Source organism: Python bivittatus, unplaced genomic scaffold (genome assembly GCF_059951505.1).
Source record: "Python bivittatus isolate LINGU-HERP-01145 unplaced genomic scaffold, Pbiv_v1 ctg000610_np1212, whole genome shotgun sequence".
NCBI classification, from domain to species: Eukaryota; Metazoa; Chordata; class Lepidosauria; order Squamata; family Pythonidae; genus Python; species Python bivittatus.
Window position 1 is genome coordinate 18431999 of NW_028277088.1, and position 23379 is coordinate 18455377.

General features: G+C 34.4%; 1 protein-coding gene across 6 annotated transcripts in view; it reads right to left on the bottom strand.

Annotated features, from left to right (window-relative positions):
* The window catches only part of MLLT10 (MLLT10 histone lysine methyltransferase DOT1L cofactor), a 127190-nt gene that overhangs the window by 11251 nt on the left and 92560 nt on the right, over positions 1-23379 (bottom strand). For 5 of the 6 annotated variants that reach the window (XM_088150390.1, XM_088150387.1, XM_088150389.1 and 2 more), the window contains 7 exons: positions 19886-20064; positions 8453-8564; positions 7143-7215; positions 3680-3834; positions 1698-1886; positions 1106-1194; positions 640-992 (listed from right to left, as the gene is read on the bottom strand). In XM_088150390.1, coding sequence (XP_088006516.1) covers positions 640-992; positions 1106-1194; positions 1698-1886; positions 3680-3834; positions 7143-7215; positions 8453-8564; positions 19886-20064 — 1150 coding nt within the window. The remainder of the gene's footprint in view (positions 1-639; positions 993-1105; positions 1195-1697; positions 1887-3679; positions 3835-7142; positions 7216-8452; positions 8565-19885; positions 20065-23379) is intronic. The other variant, XM_088150388.1, reaches the window with a different exon arrangement.

A 23379-nucleotide genomic window follows, 5' to 3' on the forward strand; every position in this document is an offset into this window, starting at 1 on the left:
TACAGGAACAGAGCTAGGCTAGGCATTTAGAGTGTGTCACTCCAATATTATAAGAGTCCAACTCAGTGCTAAACTTCTCCTCTAAAATTTTAAGCCATTTGGGTCTTGGATGCTTGATGAAATACTTACATTAATGGAAAGTTGAATCTGAGAACAGAGGACCTACTTGAGACCTACTGAGACAGGAGCTTTTTTATGAAGGTCATCATTCTGTGGAACATCCTCAATTTTTTACTGAACTGTACACTGATCTATTCATGTGTTTATGCTGCTTAATTTGCAGCGCATGGAAGCTTCCTGTGAATGGGACCAAACTGCTATATTGTTTCAGGAAAGAGTCTGATTTCTCTCTTTTCCGACACATACATCACTAATTTTACATTCCCATAAACAGTATTTAAGGCAAAATGCAAACCATGAGATGGGGAGGAAGGGTAAAGGATGCAGTTTGGAATGTATTTATTTACAAATTTGACTGAATTTGTATGCCACCAAATCCCAACACACTTTGGTAGATTACTTGTATAATGGCAGGACAAGTATAAGAGAGAGGAAAACTTATAAGCAAGTATTTTCATGCTGATTAGAATATTATATCCAAATATACATATTTACACATCTCTTTTGCAAAAGATTTACCTGTTACTGAGTGTGGTTGGCAGAGGATGTACTGCATTTGGTGGCACAGCTGTATGAGCTAGAGGAGAAGGATTCTGTGATATTGTAGCAGAAGTCTGAATTACGCCATTTAAAGCCCCAACGATTCCATTGATTGCCAGCTGGTTACCTGGCAGAGTTCCAATTATTCCACCCACTGTGGGAATGTTGGATGTTACAGTTTGCATTCCACCGGCAAGTGCCCCCACTGTCACACCATTGACCTGTTGAACTCCTCCAACTCCTGGGCCTTGCTGAGCTGGACTTTGCCCAGCAGGTGGTGGAGTGGAAAGAGCAGAGGAACTACTGGTGCTTTGTCCACTGGAGTGTATCTCCTAATAAAAACACATAAAGACTCAGCTGTATCAAACGTCACACAACAGCAAAATAATAGGAAAGCAGTAGTAACCAACAAGATATGTAAAACCACTTTAAAAAAAATAAATACCTGATTTAATACAGGGAGAGAGTTGTCAGGTAGGAAACTGCTTCCCAGGTTAGGGCTTTTGCTGCTGTTCAGAGAATCAGAGCTAACAGCTAGAGTGACAATTAAAAAAAATCTTAATCAGGTTTATTGCTTTTTGAATGCAGAAATTATGTGGGACATTTAATAAAATATGAACTCTGAAACTAATAAATCAAGCTATTTACATCCACAATTTTTATTGCTGATAATGGGTTCAACCACAGCTGGTAGAAGTAGTTAAGAAGAAAGCTGCTGCTTGAACTGCACTTTTTATAATATTTTGGAAAAAAAGCCTCTCTGTAATATGATTTTAGTCACCATAAAGGTGTGTAAAGCTGATCATTTAAGTCAGTCTCCCCTTTTGGTCATCCTCAAAAGTTTTACATATCTAATATGCACATGCCATTCCCTTTAAAAGTGCATTACTCATTTTGCAAGCCACATTATAGAAGACAGATTATAGGTTTTCCCCACAGAGATAACATTCAACATTTATTTAGCTAAGAGCCTACAAGCCTTTTAGAAATTGTTATAAACCTCAACTTAAAAGAGAGAACTACTTTTCTCTACTTACCAGTTTGGGCTGAAAATACAGGCATTTGATGAGAAGGACTTGGATTGGTTGTTATTGTTGGGAAAGGAACTGAAAGCTGGGCATTTAATAGCTGGAGGCGCTCCTTTTTAGCAGTAAGGTTTTTAATTTGTTCTTCTAAGCGACGATTTTCAACTTGAAGCTGGTGTAAAGACTTCAGCATGCCTAAAACTAAACAAAAATATTTTAAAACCCTGAAAGTTGCATCTAAACATTACTTTGTATTACAAAATATTGCATGTCATTCTGCATATGCAATTACACTGATACATTATTGTAATTAGTTGTTTGCTAATCAATTATTGGGGAATATTTCTTTGCAATGTAAACTATATCCATATCAGATATTGAAGAGATGAAAAATATTTCAAGCGTCCTTTGAAATTAGCCATGATGAGAATTAAATTATTATTCTTTAATACATACACACACACATGCACGTACACCAGATCTGTTCATTCACATCTATGCAATCTAACAGTCCCTGCCTTGCTGGAAGGACAGTGCCAATTCCACTATGGAAAGAGCAATATCTTTGTTGTCCTATGTATCAAAAATATTATGGAGTTCTCAAACACCATACATTTTTCCATTTCTTACATAGATATTTAACAGTTCAAAAACTTCAGAGTGTTTGAAGCACAATAATTTGTCCTACCAGAACTTGTGAACAAATTGTACATGTGTTTTCTACTCTATTCAATTTGAAATGGAGAATTTTTAAAATGGGCTGGGAGAAAGTCTCCATTCTATTAACAAACAATTGTTTGAGAAAAGAAAATTCACTCAGTTATAAAGTTTAATATGCTATTATACCCTCAAGACAATTTTGTGTTGCTTTTCAATTGCTGACTTAAAAAACACAGAATTTCTGTAATCAATGAGAACTTTTTATTCCATTTAAATCAACAGAATCCAGCTGTTTCCAGTGTCCATTTAAAGAGCACCTAGCAGGGATCATTACGGCTCCTGCAGTCCTTGCCCTCTTCCTGCAGATAAAGCACATCGTCAGTCAAATGCCACTGATTTGTGCTCTCAAATTTGGATTTTGGATGAATTTTGGAACTTTCCTTAGCCAGCATGTAAGACAGTTTGGCCATTATGGGACAATAAAAGCTGCTTTTAAAATTCTAAATTGTATTTGTTTAACATGACCTTTAGGCCTAGTACAGACACAAGTATAGCAGTGCAGGCACATCTGGTCATTTCCCAAGGATTTAGCTTTTTATCCCTCCTCTTCAAGAATATACAAAGGAACTCTCAGTGTGCCCAAATGAGATGCAATAAGACTTAGCTAAACCTGTCCTCCAGCTATCATGTTTAAAGGATTATCCCTGCATGAATTTCCTCACAATTAGCATTTTTGTCAGGGTACCATTCATAAAAACACACACACACACACACACACACACACACACACACAGAGAGAGAGAGAGAGAGAGAGAGAGAGAGAGAGAGAGAGAGAGAGACGTACACACATACCTCTATATGGCACTTCACTCATGATCACTCATGAACTTTTTGTTAAATGGTAAAATAATTTTAAAACAATTCAAATATTTAATGCAGTCGTATGCATATGTAATCAGAATATAGCTACTCACTGAAGATTCAGATAAGCTTTAATTATATCTTTTCAAAATAAATTTATTATCTCATCTTTCATTACCAAAGTTTCAGATTCGTTCTTATGACCCATCCTCCCACTCCAGAATAATTCTGGAGCAAAATTAAAGTAAATGACTAACATTTCAGGCATGTCTTTCCATAACAGGAAAGAAGCAGATAATTAGAACCACACATGGGTATACTCCAGGAATGATAATAATCTTTCAAATATAAAATTTACACACATCAGAAATACTTTTCCGATGGATATTAGATTACATAATAAAGCCATCAATATATACGGTTAACAACAAACCACAATCAAAAAATGAATCAAGACAGGATGAAAACCTTACTGTCACTAGGGGTTCCTTGTTCCAGCAAGAACTGTTGCCCCTCACTCCACTGCCTCTCCAGAAGTTGTTCTATAGTAGATGGTATCGGAGGCAAATGTTCTACACTACTATTTCCAGACTGATCATAACGAATCTGTAAGTTGCTTACAGGAGACCTGTAGAAAGGTTATGAATTACACTAAAAGAACAAAGGGAGATAAGATATACACAACATACACACATCAATTTTCTTGGCTACTCTTAACTCTTCTAACCAATACTCCTTTAAGATGCCTATAGGGCTGCCTCTTAGCATCAAATAGTTTAAGGACGAAGTTCCAGCATGTCAATTCTTTTAGGAGGATTTTTGCACTAAAATCAAAAGTTCAATTATTCAGGTAAACTAATTTAATGTTACATAGACAACTGCAAGCGTACTAATTTACCGGGTGTTTTTAATGACATATAAAAGTAATGGAAAAATATGCACATATATAAATAAGTTAACTATAACATACCTAGAAAATACCAGACCAAATAAGAAATTGATAAACTAGTATACTATTGCACAAATAAAGAGGAAAATTGTCCCATTCAATTAAGTATCACAGAATCTGGTGCAAGGTATAACCAAAGAGAGTAATCACGCCCCAGACAACTTCACTTAAAGACATATTTTTAGTAAGATTTCATTTAAGATCGTTATATAACTGAATTTAGCAATTAATAACAACAGAAGCCTTTTGGAGTACAACAGCAATCACAATGGTGGGCAAGAAAGTATTAAAGATGTATGTAGACAGTATCACTAATTTAGGAAATCTTGATCAGCACTTAATGTGACAAATGCTTTAACAATTTGGAAAGTTTTATATCCTAAAACACACATAATCTAATATTATACATTATTTGAAGACGATGACCTTACTGAGATGTCAAGTGTGAAGCATTTTATACATAAGTGTTCAGAGATATCATTACAGCAGCATAATGTATCAGAACTAAATCACAGAACTTGTACATAGGCATTTTGAAATTAAATGAATTTTAGCAACTTTCTCCTGCTGGTGAATTCTGATAGTTCACCTGTTTCATATAACATATTTTCCCATGTTCCCAGTTGTCATGGAATACACACACACACACTTGAAATTACTCCCCAGCACCCTAGCTTATTCACAATAGAAGGTATATCAAGTAATCAGGGAAAAAATGAAATAATGCATAAATAAATAATCATACATTACACAAATGTATTTAAATCCTGATTTAATGTTGCAGTATTTGTACTAGGATCAACTTTGCCACTGATCAGAACAAGTTTTGGATCTAAATTTTCTTAGTTCTTAGGATTAAAATTTCAAATAGTTCATAATACCTCTATAGTTGGTGGGTTTTGTTTTTGTTTTTTGGCATGAACTCAAATTACAGTGCTAAGCAATTACTCTTCTCTTTAATGTCAGAATTCACCCAATAGTAAATTGCTTTTTCATATGGTTAATCAACCGCCTCATCCATATCAGGGATGAGATAATATACTGTACTGAATTATATATACAACTATTAAATTAAAATAAAAATTATTAATGGATTTTACGAGCCAATGACTAGCAAATTATTGACATATTCTCAAATGGTGCTGATTCCTTCAAGCACTACTGCTGTACAACATCATTCGTTATCCTAAATGCATTGTTGGACCATAGGTATAAACTTTATGGAAATACTTGAAGATTATACAGCCGTAGAAGCTTAAGAGAGTGCACTAAAACTGAAGTCCTTGAATACCAGGCTATGTGTATGTATAAGGTAGGGGTCACAGAGAACAAATCACCCGTACCTGCTTATTTCTTGAATAATTCCTCTGATGCGCAGTCTTAGCCTTTGCTGGAGACTTGGTGCTAGGTTCACCAAAGGTCACTGGCTAGATATAATTCTGACAGCTTTTATATTAAAAATAGGTGAATGTGATTTAAATAAAAAGGACTCTTTGCTTCATTTAATATATACCTTCCAGACAGATGCATTTCTATCTTACATTATTTTTGTCTGATTTTGGGGATAAAAACCTTTACATGAATTCTGTAGTACTCTGTATCTTTTGACTTGTTTCCATCTGTATATCTATACATCTTTATTACATTACATTAATAATGCGAGCATTGTACATAAATATAGCAATTCTATGCTATGCTAATCCACATATATTTGATTAAATTTGATAAAATCCGAAGGACTCAAAAAATAATTTTCCTCGGTATTGTGTCCTGATTCTAATTCCTTAATTCTATCTATTCAAAAGCCCTAAAACAGTGGGCAAAATCCTTCTAAAAAAGCTAAAATAAAAAGTTAACTGACTTAAACATTGTTCACAGAGCTTAGATTAAAATTAAGATCTTAACAAAATTAAATTAAGATCTTAAATTTAAAATCTTAAATTGAGATTTTAACAAAGTCTTAGATTTAACAAAATTGAGAATGAACATAAAGAACAAAGAAATATTACACCCTCAATTTTATTTAATTTTAAATGAGTTACTATGGACTGGAACCTTATAAACAAATACCTGTAAATGCCATTCAAACTAAACTGTATTAATACAGAGATCTATTTCTTATACAACTTTATATTTCAGTAAATAGAGGTATATTTCTATAACATTTAATTAGAAGTCAATCACACTCTGCTTCAAAAGATTTTAAAGGATTTATTCCTAAGACAACCACTGGCCTAATTTGCAGGTTGGATATATTTTTCAGTCAGTCTTTGAGATCTGCAGGTTCTTGAAAATCTGGCCACAGATCATTAACACGCACTTTATCCATGACACAGCAGTTCATAATCATAAGTGGCATACTGACATTCTTCTACTTTTTAAGTTTATTACTCATGTATTAACTAAATGTGCAGACTACAGTAGTGGTAAGTATTACCAATTGTAGCATTAAAATGAAACACTTTTAAAATGCTATCCAATAATTATAAGGAAACTTTCAATACTCAAGCAGTACTCAAGTCTTTTTATGCAAGTGATTAACAAATACTTCTTTAACAAAGACCTACCAACTAGTGATTCAATTCTGGTCATTTTAGATTTTTTAAAATATCAATGTCACTGACTGTACAAGATCCTTCCCTTTTTCTATGTGGTTACACACCAAACAGATAAAAATATTTGCATTCAACATTCTTATAATACGACAGTATCCATCTGATAACTGCTGGTGCATGTGGTTTTCTGTAAAATCAACCATACAGGTAAGACAAGATAATGTAAAAAATGTACCTAATACTTAAGTAATTTCTATGCATGAGATAAAGACATAATTTTATTATGTAATCCTGTTAATTCAAATTAGTCTGAAATATTTTCTTGCCCCAACTGAACATAGCTGCATAATTTTACTCAACTTAAATAGGATGCCTAATAAAAGTATCTTAAAAATATTTCTTTTGCTTTAACCGATTGTAAATTTTGCTTACCGTGGCGAAATACTTCCTCTGGGTGAGCCTCCCCTTCCAACCAGACTCCGGCTATTGTCTCCAAGATCTTGATCTGCACAGCAAATATTTCACAGCCAAAAGTGACTCTTCCTGAACTAAGATTTTAAAATGTTGCAGACTGAGTTCATCTCAAGATGTACTTTACTATCTAGCAGTTACTAGTAATACCACAGCGGGCTATTAGTTTAAAGCTGCTAACTGCAATGGATAAGGTATTCTCTGTACAAATTTCTGTGGGTGAAGCAGGCCATGGATTAACCTTAGTCTTTTCATTGCTTTCAGTTTTACAGCACAGAAGCATGGTTTGTATTTCCAGTGCCCTCCCCTCAGCCACTTTTAATTTCTGCAGCGAAAGTAATGAATCACAGCTGCGGACAGCTAATCTGTATGCTTATCACAGCAAATCCGCAGGCTTTGTATTTTTTAACACTTTGCATCCCAGGAAAATTCACAAACCGTACGTACTCCATATTCACTTCTACCAATAACTTTTTTTCTCTCAAAATTTTAGCAACAAATGCTAGGATATGTTTCTCTTCTATTGAAGCTAGGAAATGTATTTGATAATTTCCAATTTTGTGTAAGAAGAAAAAACAACAACACAAATATACTGAAATGACTTGCTTGGCATGACTCAAAAGGGTTATTTTTCCCTATGGCCTCTCAATAAAATAACCCTATCTGCCCCCTTCAAGGCTGCCCTCCCCCTATTCTGCAGCAAATGACCCTTGGCCTTTTAGAGGGCAAGACATGACTGATCCATTCTTGGTAAACTGCTAAACTCATTCCCTTCCCCCAGACAGGCATGACTATTAGGACATGTCAACAAATCCTTAAAGATAGAATGAAACAAAGCAAATCCAGGAGCTCATTATTTTTTTTAAGAGCTAATACTATAAAAAAGACCAACTGGTATTCACCAAGTTATTGGTGAATTTATGTAACGGGATCTCAGCTATACAAACTTGTAGATCATGCAATTCCATGAATTATGCAAATAAAGATTTAAACGATTCACAACAAAACCCAATGCTATGCTACTCTCATTGCAGAGAACTAAGGGAACTGAACACATCAATCACAAAAGTCACAGGAGACATTGTTGCATTCCTGCCTGCTCATTGCTCTGCTTAAACATTTACATTTCAGATAGTAGATAATGCAGAAGTCACTGCTGTGTAAAACATTATTCATGTGTAAAATGCAGCTAGCAGTTGAGCATGCAAATAAATTAAAAGAAACATGTTTTAAACTTAGAAATACATATACCACTGAAAATTTTAACTTGCCTAACTGAATGTTTTCAGCTTGTGGTGTATGTGATGCCATTGTTGTGTTAGAATTTAACCTATTGCCATAGACATGAGATGGAGGAAGGCCAAGGGAAGATCCAGGTAGTGCCTGCCAAAACACAGAATTAATTATTGAAATTTGAAATCTGCAAGGGAAAATCTTAAAAAGATATCTTAAAGCTTCAAAATATATTAAATTAAATACCTGATCTAGTCAATCCAATAAAGTTATCAAGTATACTTTTCAAACAAGTTTAAAAGTACAGTAAATAATACATTTGCAGGATTTTCTTTACAGTGTCATTAGGGAAATTGTTATTTTAAGCACTTCAGTACTCAACTAAGACAAACCATGAATTACATTTTCAAAATAACTGGTGTCACAAGGAATTGCCTACATTCCTAAATCACACTGGGAATATCAGGATCTTGCTTCTTGATGGCCATATGCTTATAGTAATTGTTTAATCTTTTAAAACCATTTACAAAATAAGGGCAGGTAGACAACAGATGTCTCACAAATGCTCGTGTTCCTTACATCACAAAAAGGCAACAGGGGTCAAAAGGTCCCATTTCCAGTTTTACCATAGAGTCATATTTCCTTGGGTGCACTCTGTCATTAGTGGAACCTGCTGACTATTTGGTAGCTTCCTATTTTTATGCACAAGGAAGCCAAGTTTTTTTTCCCCATAAAAAGAAAAGCAGCTCTGCTTCCAAGTACATTTTCTATATAATAAAGATCTGATCAAAATCACAGCTCTGTCCTGAACCTCATAATAAGGAATGGATTTTTAGCAGTTAGCCAGCTTGACTTACTGAAAAACCCACCTTTCTTTCACTCACTCACTCACTCACTCTGCTAGCCACAATTCTCAATTTTTCTGCTGGGACTTCAGCCAAGGAAGTGAAGATGGACCCTCAAAGAGATAAAACTGAGTTGGTGGCAGAATCTTTGCCTAATCCAGTGTAATAAAAACATCTTCTCCACTTGACTACATTAACTTCAACTAGGTTATCGCATTTGAAAACTTAATTTAGAAGTGTAATGACACAGACATAATCCTTTTATTTTTCAGAATAAAACTTCTAAGAATATATGACCTTATAGCTTTGATACACAAACCATTAAAAATCAATGAAATTATAAACACTTTTCAATTTGAAATTTTAAAAGAACATACATTTTCTTTAAAAATAAGCTACTACACCAAGTGCAATCCAATTAAAGGAGGTAAGCATACTTACTATGAAGTAAGCCCCATTAAACAAAGGAGGCAATATTTAAGTAATATGCTAAGGACTGCACTTTATATGCTACTGGATTCAGAAAAAGAAAAGGTAATCACAATTCTACCTTTGGGATCAACAGAATTTTTAACTGCTTTAGAGTAATTCTTCAAAGTTGCACAGCCATAACCAACAGAAATATATTACTGCAAATAAAATATTACAAAGTATAACCTGTACTTTTAGAAGCACTGCGCCCTGCCACTAGGCTCCGTCCTTCAGCCAATGCTGAACCTCCATGCTTACCAACTATTTTAAGTGATAGTGGATAACTCTTGCTTATAAATCACTAGGAACTATATCCAATAGCCATTTCTTAAACATTTTTCCTATTAGGAAGTGAGAATAAAGAACTGACAGGAAAAAATACCCTCAACCAAGCCAATTTTTTTTAACGGTCATGCCAAGAATAATTTTTACAAGGATAATACAGAAGAAAAGTCAGCCCCTTTTCTCCTTCTAGCTCCCCCCTCCCAAAACAAGGCAAACATAATATCTAGCAGCTAAGAATCAAAAGGGGGTTCAAGAAACTTCATTTAAAAAGACTGATATTTTCATTACTGCTTTGAGGCAGACCAATAGCCAGATCCATAGAATAAGGCTCTCCATAAGACAATAATTATTTCCACTGGATACACTTAGCATCTATTCATACATAAACCCACATCATGTGATGTTTACCATTCAATTCTAACAGTTACTCAGAAGTAAGATACACAGCAACAGGGTACAACATTAACATCTGAAGGAGAAGTGAGGTCATGTACATTAGACCCACTTCTAGTATCTGCATAGAACACCCTGAGTCCCAACTTTAAAAAATCTGAAGCAGCCTTACAAACATGTGCTTTCAACAGGAATAGTGGGAATTTGAGCACTTGAAAAATGCAAATGTCCAATGAAATTTTCTATAACTCTGAATATAGCAAATGGCTGTTCTGAACAAAAACTTCTTCTCATCACATCTTCTGTAATGGCTTATTCACATAAATATGCTGAATACTATAGTTATCTGCTTTACACTATAGCTATCAAACAGTGAACAAGCATGTGCACGAACAAATCAGCAGAGTTGTTTTTAAGTTACTAGACATTATGAACAATCCTGAATTCATTTGTACATTCATTCATGTAAACCAATCACTTTTCAGTTGAAAGTTCAAGACATGAAAGGGTTTTATAGAATTATTAATTTACTTACTGTCCTTTGATTACTCTAGCAGATAAAAGATTAAAGTAAGATTAAAAGGTAGATAGAACATTGGCATTTTAACAGAATCACTGTGCTATTTCAATAAAAGTAGTGGAAAATGCCAACTTTCATATCTAAGTGTTCTCCCAAACATAAGAAAAACGTTAAACCTGATACTGAGACAGTAGCATTCCCTGGTCAAGATGGAGTATCATTGGTCTCTTCTCTCTTCAGCTATACATTATATCTATAATGTGATTTTTATACTAGGATAAAGTATAAAATGGCTATGAATAGTGCCATAAACAAAAATATTTTTATTTTTTTAAAAAATAGCTGAACTGGAGATAAAAAGGGATTTAGCTCTCTCTCTCTCACACACACACACACACATGACAACCTCATATATTGAGGCATTCAATTTTTGTATTATTTAAAAGTAAAAAAAGAACCATTTTACAATGTATTTCAATTTCATTAAAAAGCATTTATTAAAAATGTGGAATAATTTGGGTAGTATGATTAAGATCAAAGCAAAGGAAAGCTTGACAACACTTTTAAGAAGTATGATCTTATTTCATCTGGATCACTTTAATCAATACCATCAAGATAATGTAACACTGAGATAAAAAAAACAGGTTGCGTGTATGCATATGGATATATTTGTATATGTGTGCGTGTGTGTTTGTTTCTCTGTCTCTGTGTATATCTACATATCCCCAAAGTCCCTTTGATTATAGGAACGCAATACTGGAACACAGTACCAAATCATATAATGCATATAGCTATTACACTTATACTGAACAGACTGGATAGTTTCCCTTCACTGTGTACATGTTAAAAATAAAGTAGAAAATCACTGTTGATATTTTTGATAAAGTGTTAGATATGTAGAGTTATTTACTAAATACATTACAGCATATGTAATGCGCCTGATCTGCTGTTACTGAAAAACGACTTACACAGCATGAAAAAACACACAAAAAGAATTTACATAGGTTCACTAGACAATTCACCTGTCTGTGTATGCACTGGCATGTCTGACCTTTGGAAAATGGCAAGTCTGAACTGGTCTTCTGAACTCCCCTCTGGTTACTGCACCTTACTCATATATACTACCAGAGGGAAAGGAGTGAGTAGATCTCTATTATGACTTAGGGACACCCTCTGTTTGAAGGTGTTGTACGGACAACAGACTAGGATATTCACATACTGTTATATGAACAGTAATTTCTATAGTTGAGAACCAGTTCAGTGTAGTGATTTAAAGGAACCAGGCTAGAAACTGGGAGGCTGTGACTTCTAGACCTTCCTAAGGCACAAGTCAGCTGGGTGCCTTTAGGACCATCCCTCTCTCTCAGCCCTAGGAAGAAGGTAATGACAAACCACTTCCAAAAAACCTTGCCAAGAATGACTTGAAGGCAGAAAAAAAAATTCTGTTGAGCTATACATGGACTGACAGAAAACTTACTATGCTATATATTACTGAATAATATTACAAAATCTTTAAACAAAACAGCACAAACTCTCAGTCATCTCAACTTTTAGGATAGTAAATGTTTTCTGATATAGTCTCTATTTCTGTTTAAGGCACCTTCCAGTAAGGTTTTAATACTCAGCATGTGATGAGAGATGAAACCAAGTGTGAACAACTTTGAGGTCCCATGAGAAGGCTGACTGTTAAAGCTGTCAGATTCAATTGCATCATTCCACATTATTCAATGCCCCAAACTTCTCTCTAATTGTTAGGGGCTTAACATATTCAAAACCATTGTTTAGACTAATGCTAAAATGCCCACAGTTGAGTTTCCATAAAGAAGAGGGAGGGATTTAATTGTACAAGAAATGACTGGGCCACCAATTCCAGAGCTGCTTCATAATCAGTTTATATCTAATCAATACTCTTGGGAATTAGTTTTTGTTGTTGCTGTTAAAAAACAGAGGAACATACTTTGAAATGAAATAAAGAACAATTTCTCTGCTTGCTTCAACATGGAAATACATTCTTCCTATAGGTGTGCTTTCTTAAAATTTACAATTGTAATTTATTTTTTGAGATTCACCAATACATTCTATTGGTGTGAATCTATTCAAAAGCCAATTTTACTCATTTTTCTAAAATGCCTTTATCATCAAAATCCTTATATGCGGTCTGTCAATATTTAACTTTTATCAAAACAGGAGCTAATATTTATAAATAACAGGAAATTGTTTACTGAAAATACATACAAATATTTATGGAAATAAGGAAAAGAAAACAGCTTACTAGTTACTAGAGGTTGTATCCAACATAACCCTAACAGAAATACAAGTGTTGGAAGTGCAGTTTCATTAGTGGCTGTGTGTTCTGCTGGCTGCTGCACAAGCACCATCTAATTTAATCAAGAGTTGGACAAAAGTTTGCAAAAGGACTTGTGCAAGAGGAATCAAAGTATTGTGTTGGGACACTTGGGTGAAAGGGATTTCTCCTATCAGCAGAAACTTTATGACAGCAAAGTGACTCAATTGGATGCCACCCAAACCTTCTGATGAACAGAATATAAATGAGGAATATAAAGAAGACCCCAGGAGAACCAAGTGGAAATACCCATTTTGCCTGAATGCAGGTTTCACACCTGTTTCCCTGTTGGATTCTCTGAAAGAAACACAACTTAATGCTAGTCATGAAGCAGCACTGGCAACACTGCTCACTATCCAACTCTGGAAAAAACTTTGGCTACACCAGATAGTCAACTTCTGAAATAGCCATATAAGTGCTGGTTTTCTGGATTCCCTCGCCTTGTTAGTGAGCTTCAAAATTAAAAGGTACTTTACATCGTTTTTTTTCCCAGAAACAGCTTGCCTCTCCAGCAGAAATACAAACGGGATTTTAAACAGATGATAAAAGGAGCCCAGCAGTATTACCCTTTTCAGCATTTAGAACAGACACATCAACATTCCAAGAGATACACAGAGTAATGTAGAATATCCCAGAGAGATTCTATAGCAATCTTTTATGAAATTTCCCACTTAATCAGAAACAGAAGGCAACTTTTCTCAGACACTTTAAAAAACTACTCTTACAATATTTGAGGGGTTTACATTAGAGTAAGTTATTTGTCCAAAAAAGCATTCCTAAGAGGAACTTGGGTGGGTGTGAGGATGGGGAGAGATGAAGTGACTATTCATCTGCCATTTATAAAATTAACCCCAGGTGTAAGGGTGGAGCATCTAGTTTTTTCTTCTTCTCCAGGGAGATTTTTTTCCTTTTCTCTCCCCATGGATTTAATTAAATACCTATGCCAGCTCTATCAGATATAGGACCACCTCCAACTTCCTGACCCTGGAACGCCACATTTCAAAGTCTATTACCAAGGGAAACTCTGCTAGTGATAAATCTACACGACAGAATTTTCTGAGGACACATTACAGGCTGCCAAGACAGATGTGTCTTTCCACCTTTAGGGGGCCCATGGCAACCACCCAAATCAGAAGATCTGGAGTAAGGACATTATTTCAAATTGTATTGTTTGTTTTTATTACTAATTCTCAAGAGAATTAGATCCAACTGAAATAAACTGACAAGCCATTACACTCAATTTCAATGCTTCTGAAGCTTCTTAACTATTTGATTTCAGAAGGAACTACACCATTTTAAAGAAACATTCACAAAATTGGTTAGACATATTTCTGTCAGGCACTTGTTTTATGAAATAGATATTTTTAAGTTCATAGCCAAATGTAAGAAGTATCAACTGTTTGATACCACAAAATCCCAGTCAAATTAAATGCATTCATATTGATTTAGAAACAAAAATATTAACACATAACACTTGAAAGGCAAAATAACAATGGCACACTTAAAGAAACAAATGTCTATCGCTGTCTTCTACACAAAGACTAAAACATTATTAAAATTTAAGGGCAGAGCTTAATTTTTAATTATAAGAAACAGCTCTAAATCTCAGTGTGAATATTGCTATAGTACTCAGTCTTGAACATCTCCTAACTTTAGTGGGCAACTTTTAAAATAGCACCTTTAAAGCTGTTTTCTAAAAGGCATGTGAAATCACACTATAATTGCACATGTCACTTAAAGATTAACCAGACTTTGATCCTATAAAAGATTTTGTACTAGCTTGTTTAAGGTATTCCTACATTTACTACTTTGGGATCCTTTCAGAGAATACAGTCACATATATGCATGTTGTCTGTGTTATGTAATGGAACTGTGTTGTGTGTGTGTGCATATGTATGTGTATATATAAATTCACCACTAGTATTGTCTCAGGAAGCTAAACTGAAGTAGTGCTTCACTCAGTTCATCAGAGAGGTCAATGTGCCTCAGTTGCCTGGAGACTGATGGTTGCTACAGCAGCACCAGATAAGCCCGACTAAATAAGCTTCAGCTTGAAGGCAGAAAGCATTTACTGCTGGACTGAAACCCTGATGCAGCTGTCTCAGCATGCAGCAGTGTGCAAAAGATTATGCAACTCTCTAGCAGTCTTACTGAATTATATTTATAAGGAGGCTTACATTACTGAAATCAGTTTATTGAGCAGTAAATATTTTAACTGGGCCAAGCATTATTACCATAAGCAGCTATGATTCTTTTGTTCTTCTAGTGGACTCACAAGTTTGTTTGGAATTTTCCCTTCTGGCTGTAAATTCTACTCTTTACCCCAAAGTCTACAGCCAAACTGACCCCACCCCCCGCAAAAGGAAAAGATTTTGCTTAATTTACCTATTAACAGATAAATATTCAAATTAGACATTGCTGTATGATTAAATAAAGGTAACCATAGAAACATTTTACCATTTGCTGGGCAAGCTTTCACAGAAGTATAAATTAGCAAAAACATTTTTGTTGAAATCAGAAAATACGGGATCATTTGGGAATCCTTACGTTAAGGGAAGGAGGAAAAATTGATTAGATATGGTTGTTTTTATACTACCTGCCAGCGGGGGTCACTGTGGAATGAAACAAATACCACTTTTCAAAAACAGAGAAATTCAGGACAAAGTTCAGGTCTTGACACAACAATTCTCCCACATACTTTGTGCACAGAACCACTACAGATAGTTAACATTCCAGTATAAGCTACATATTACTGTTGGTCTATTCCTATTTTCAGGAAAAATACTAAGGCCGTGTTTGCCTTATCTCTCTCATTATAGTTAAAATTTGAAAAACAGAATGGCTGTTCAAATATTGTAAATGCTCACTGCCGTTAATCTGTGAATATGTTCAATGTACTCCAAAGAGCAGCTTACTTGGTTGCACAATCTTATGGACATCTACTGAAATTATTGCACATCTACTGAGATTATTGCACAATCTTGCACATCTACTGAGAAGCAAATCCCCATGAATTCATTGTCTTTATAGGCAGGTAAATAGTTTGAAGATTCTAATCTTTCTGATAAATTTTGTTTTACTAGACTCTTTCTGCAATCCCAGAACAAAAAAGTTCTGTGATAATCCATGACTGCTAATTATAACTCCTTCTCTGTTCCTGGAGTGTAAATATAGGAATTCCATATACTTTATTTGTGACTATGCCTAGACCTGCAATTATGAATGTGAGATGGTAATTTCCCAACCCACATTTTAAATATATGGTCTTACATAATTCACACTGAATCCCTTTTTTATTTTTAAATTTTAAAAAATCAGGGTTTATTCTGATGGGGAAAAAGGCTGTGCTAAAAATCAATTAATACATGGAAAAAAAATAGGAAGGCAAGAATTCACATAATCTGAATCCCAAAGATACACACTCAAAGAAGGAAAAAGAGAAATTGCAGTATAAATAGATCAAATAAAGGAAAATGGTAACAGTATAACACGAATTCAAAACTTAGTTTTGTTTTGAAAAGTAAACAAGATTATATGCCTCAAAGGGGAGACAGTTTGCTGAAACCTGGATTCTACATAAACAGACGAGAACATATTTTGTTCAGGCATTTACTTAAAAAATCAAAGCTACTGAAAATATTGCAGATAATTATGACTCCGCACTTGCATCTTTCCACAGGAACCTCCCTCCGGTTACTGGTCCTCATATAGCCAAACAGCCCAGCCCAGGTACAAGAGGAGGTATTACCACACTCAAGGAAACTCTGAGGTTTCCAGAAATATCAAAGCAGCTTTTAGAAAATACCCCAAAACAGTCCAGTGAAGCATAACAATGCTCAGTAGCCAGGGAGTGTTAACTTATCATTGGGGAAGGGAAAATGGAATGGCATGTCTTGGAAAAGAACATGTCTGAACTCAAATTATTGCAAATTGCATCTCATTCTTTCTTTCTATATACAAGTGATATTACACAGTTTTACACAAGCAACTTATATATGTACAAGACTTCTTTGAACTTTTCCTCTTCACCTAAGGAAGAATCAGGAACAAGCTCTAAGAACTGAAAGTGTGGAATACATAGCTTCAATACAGAAAGTATAAAGCAAGTACATTGTATCAGTTTATAAACAGCAACAATATATTTTAGACAATATATATACATTCTCTTTTTTAAAAAGGGAAGGAAAGCTATCTAGTGGTCCAACAAATTGAAATGAAATATATTTTGTTTAAGAAGAACAGAAAAAGTGACACTGAAGATTGAAGAGGAGAAAGCAAAACCACACAGTAATAATTCTTATAAAATGGGATGTGATGTGCACACACTTTCATCTTATTAATTAATGTGTGAAAAAGGGCTGGAATAGGAAAGTAAACTAAATACTAACTTGTAAAACATTAATTGTAAAATTAAAGTACAGCAATAAACATGCCAGTATATTAAAGAATATTAATTACTTACAGTGCAATCCTATTTTGCTTTTCTTGCAGTTTACTTTCAGGTAAGCGTGCAATGGATTATACTGTTAGCATTGCACAACTTCTCAAAAAAAATCTATTTAGCATCTACTTTCTCAGAAGCATTAAAGGAACAAATAATGAGCAATTATTATTCAACATGTCCTATCTATTATCCTCTTTCTTTGGAATAATGAGGTTAAAAAGCTACTAATGCTTTTCTAAAAATGTACTTATCCAATGTTAGCACATAAGTAATAAAAACACAAGCTACTGATATAGGACATCATCTATCTAAATTCCAACAGATATTCAAAACAATTGTAGTAAATGTATGTGTGCATATAGAGAATACAAGAGTGAGCTCAAAGATAGAAATAGTACGATTGAAAACACTGTTATATAATCACATATTTAATTGAAAAATTAGTTAAAAACATTTATTTTCTCATTTACTTTCTGTTTCTTAGAAAGATAATTACAAAAAGCAATTATATTTTTACTTAAAAAGAAATTATTGCACCGTTTTGCTTTAATGACAACAGCACCTACCACAGGCACTAAATGAATGCTTCAGTAAAAGAACTGTTATACTTCCATTTATTTCACCTGTAAAGCTGGAAATTATGAAGGGATGTGTTCTTAAAGGATTAACAAACTTTAATCCTATGCAGATTTACCACAGACTCTGCTGCAAATCAATTATTTTTGAACAATTAGGTATAGGATTCTACTTTAATGTTGAAGTTAAAAAGTTTCTTTTAGTTCTAATACTTTAGTAGACTATTTTTATGTGTAAGACATAAAGAATATTGCCTTTTGGGGATGCCTGATGTATATAAATGACTACTAGAATAGTTATGACGACAGAAGTTCAGAAGCTTTTTCACCCAATTTAGTCGTAAAAGGGTTAATATGGTAAAGGAACTTTCCTGAAATAAAACCAAGAAGCAATTTAGCTTCCTGAAGTCTATGCTCTACAGGTGAGTAACTAAAGGAGCCATTCTGATTAAGCATACTCTAAGAGATGGGGGTACTATTTTTGGAAAGAGACCATGAATAATTTCTGTAAGTAAAAATATTCAGTTAGCAAAATAGATTAGGTAATGAAATAAGCAGTTTGCTTGCTACTACCTGACTTTTCATATAGCTACATTTATATAAGGAAATTTTCAATTATACGTTTTTAACTTTGGAATTAGTATTTAAAGGAGGTCAATCTCCAGGAGGGATTGAATGTAAATCTTTTTTCCTCTTTAAAATGTATACCTCTAACACTATAAAATTTTTATTATTTTTACGTTCTCCAACTGAAGTTTGTATTGAAGAATTCAGTATCTGGATGTACCCCCAAGAATCTGTTAATCAGATAGTTTGTTATTAGCTATTGTTAACTAGTATGATTAATATAAGTCACTTCCTCATGAGATGGGCAGTGTCCACATTTGAAATATGAATAAAAATAAAATAATATGCACTATGACATTGCAGCACTTTTGCTAAGATTTTAATATATCATAAAGCATGTGATCAAATTGAAAAAAAAATCACAGCAACTACATTGGCTTTCAAATCTGCTTACAAATGTAAAGAAACAATCATCAAATTATTATGCACATTAGGTATGCCAATGTGAGAATCTAAATTAGTAACTACTATTAATTACTAACTACAATTCAGTGAAGATTTTCAAAGACATTCATTAGCTGGGTTTATGCATATAATGCTAAGCACTGTTTGTTTAACCATAGTATATTGAACCACAACTGACTGGGCTAACGTAACATGCTAGGTCACAACCAAGCAAACAAAATTAGCTTAATATGAGCGAATCCTGTCACTGACCACAACTGCTAAGAAGACAAAGCTGGCACACATATGAATAGAATACCAAACAACAGAGACCCTGTTTTAAAACCAACATCTAACTTTATGGTATGCAGATTCTGAACATTAAACCCATTTGTGAAACTGATGAAAAGAAACTGAAACAATGAGCAGTTAGTCTGGTTTTATCCGTAACACACTAAAAGAATGGAAAGATTTACATACAGTTTATCCTTTGGATACCTTCATCTGAAACAGCATGTGCAAAATGCCAGTATGTCCCATTTGCCACATCGATATTTACCATCAAATACTTTTAACAACCTACTTGAGTTGCAGCAACAGCTGTAGCTAGAGAAGGTGTAGAAGACAGAGACAAAGTTCCCACTTGCTGCACGTGACCAGAAGACTGCTGAGGTAAATGTGAACTGGAAACAGGAGTGCTAGATCCTGAGCCAGACACTACGTTTGGAAATGATACTGCTACATCATTACTGCTATAAATGCCTGTTAAAAAAAGAAACAGGAAAAACACATGAACTAAATTATTACAAAAGCTGGAGCTAAGAAATCATGCCCATAAGCAATTTATTTAAAAATAATGAAACAGATATAACAGGTTTTATGAAAATAGTTTTGGACTTACTTTGTTTGGCCTGAGGATTATTTCAATGTATAAGAAAAATCACCCATAAATTAATTTGAGTGATAATTATCCTCATGCAGATTAATTTTAACGAAAACCCCAATATCTTTTAAATGTTTAATATACAAATCATCTTGAAGAAAAAGTTGGTGACCATTCTAAACCAAAGTTCTGCCCTTCTGTAAACTGTTCAGGAAAATGTTCAGCAAAAGTTTAATACACTAATGATCACATGTATTTGGATTTCAGTGAATTTGAAGTGATGGACCAAGAAGTTTTATTATGCAAGTAATAGAAATTGAAATAAAAAGGGAACACAATAACATCTACAAACTTAATACGTTTCTGATCCTGAAGTGTACTTCTTATTGATTCAAACTAATCATGTCAGTAGGCTGTAAAAGAGATTGCACGTGGAAACAAACTTTCCATACCAGTGGGTAAAACAGAGAATCATGAAAAATGCCAATGGTGCAAGCAAACTAACGAAAAACCTCATTGCTCAAATAAAGCATAATTATAAGAACTGCTCCTGCGTGCCTGAACTTGCAGGATCTTCAGGCTAGTAAACAGTTTTACATTGTTATACTCTTTTTTCTTAAGAACTGCCTACTTCTCTGAACATTTATACAGTTCACAAACATATAGTTATTTCATTATGATGGTTAAATCAAACAAGCAGATATTCCTTTTACTATTCCACTTCTATCCATGTATTCAGTCAATAATACTAAACAAGCCAGAATGTACAATAGTTGCATTCGTTTCTTTTCTTCAAGTGAATCCATCCAGATTCTGATGGCTGTCTACCTGCATAATATTTGTATCAACATCCACATCTACCATTTCTGACAGCAGTGATCCATCCACATTAAGTAAGACTGAAAGACCTTGTGTATCAGCCCTAAAGCTGCAAAAAATTCTCCACCTTGCAGGAATAGGTATAGATAATGCCACATATAGCTTTGATATACAAAACTTAGAAGTGATGGACTTTTCAAATTAATAGCATACAGTTGGAGTACTATTTTACTGTAAAAAACCAGTTAGTATAGTAGATGTTGCAAAGTATTTCACAATAATCAATTTGCATAAGAAGTTACAAAGAAAGTGTGGGAGGTGGAGAACAAATCAAACCTTCTAACAAAATGTCTGATGGAATACATTATTAAACTGAAGCTCTCTATCAAGAAGTGTCCTACTGAAACAGGCACTTGTGAATAAAAGTATGAAAATATGAATGGAACTACCGGGGTCAAAGTTTACAATGGCCTCTTTGTTGGACACATCAAAGAAAGCTCAGTTGACCTAGGCAACTATCCATTGGGAGAGAAAATATAACTAAAAACAGGCAGTGACACAGGGTTAACTCTGTTGGCTGTCTTGTGAGAACCTCTCTTATCTGATCAGTTGACCCTTACTGAATATCTAGTTCTTAAGCTGGAGAGAAAGAGCAGTCAAAAAAGCTTCTCCATATCAAGACTCCCTGCAAAGGCCTGTAACAAAGGACGCATCTCCTGAACCGTGATTATTGTCATCCAAACGGCCAATGGGGAAGAAGGCAGTGATGTCATGAAGATTTCCCAACATTCTCATGATATGTTTGGTACTTCCTGGAGAAAATGGGCAGATACTCTGCATACTTAAATGATGCTGTGTATTGCCTTATTTTCCATCAGTAAGAATATATGAATGGGCTGATGATTGGATTGTTTAAGGATGTCATGGTTATAGAACCAACAGGGGACAAAACTTTGGTAACAATCCTTAATTTTGTTCATACTGACTTGAATAAAGTGCAAAGAAGTCCTCTCCCCCCCAGGGAGGGGGAGGGCTTATGAAGTTTGAAACTAACAGTTTAACAGCCATTAAGAAATGGAAAAAGACTATCTTCAGCACACTTTCTAGCCAATATTCTCAATACTCAGTACTTCCAACTTCTGGAAAAGAATTGGTATCACAGAGACATCCAGCAAACCAATGTACATGATACCATTTACAATAAATTTCAGGCAAAAACTGTTTAGGAGATTCAGTCAAGAAAAAAATCACGCCAGTGATTTAGTGGAAGTTATGTAAATTCAGCAATCAATGCTTTAAAAAACCAAGCACATCCAGTTTTAATTAAAGCAAGCCAGCCGTCTTTCTTATTACATGTATTAATAAACTTGAAAACTGGTGATAGTTGTTCTCCTGGCACATCAGGGCGAAAGGATCTTTCAAACATCTCTTACTGAACTGGGGCTGCTTTAACTCCTAATGAATTCATAAATGTGCAATAATTTTCCATTTTAAATTAAAATTAATTTGAAAATACTGACAATTGATTTATATATGTATATTTTAAAAATGAACATCTGAGTACTGCAGAATATATATTCAGATTACATCAAACAAGAAGAATACATTTTTATTAGAAAAGATTACAGAATCTTCCTGACTAATGAATATCTTAAATCATTAAACTGAGTCTTCTGACTAGAAATTTAAATCATTAATTAAATCAATTAGATATAAATCAGATCCACTCTGCCTGGATGTCCAATTTAATTTTCTGAAGTTTACCCCTGCTACAGACTTAAGCACCCCTTTCTTTCTATAAATATATACTGGTATCAATGAGACATTAAAAGTGGTTAACTTTGAACTGCTGATTAAAATACATCTACCTGCCAGGGTACAATCACTGTACTATTATATAAAGTTATAAAAGTTTATATTTTCCTTAATTTAGTTTGGAATAAACAAAGAGCCAGGCTCAATGTACAGAATATGCTGGCAACACAGCAAATGCTCCTTCCTTAAAAACAATTTACTGTGAACTCACTGAATGCTACTGAGGCTTGATGCACTACTATATACAGTAAAACAGGGTTTCTCAAACTTTGAGTTGTAACCCTTGGAGCAGAGGAATTGCATTTCTTCCTGCACTGCCGGATTCAGGAGGCCTTTGCCAAGCTACTGTACAGGTACTAGACTGGGCCACATGCTGCATCCAGATGTCTAGGCTCTCTTCAACCATCTTCAAACCTACAACCAGAGCTCCTATCAACTCCTGACCCAAGACTACCCAGCCAGGATCAAAGCACTCTTAACTAGTTTCACTTTCACTCACCTCTAAGGATGACTCTTTATGGCTTATGTTATACTGAGTCATGGTGCTGAGTCTGCTTGCT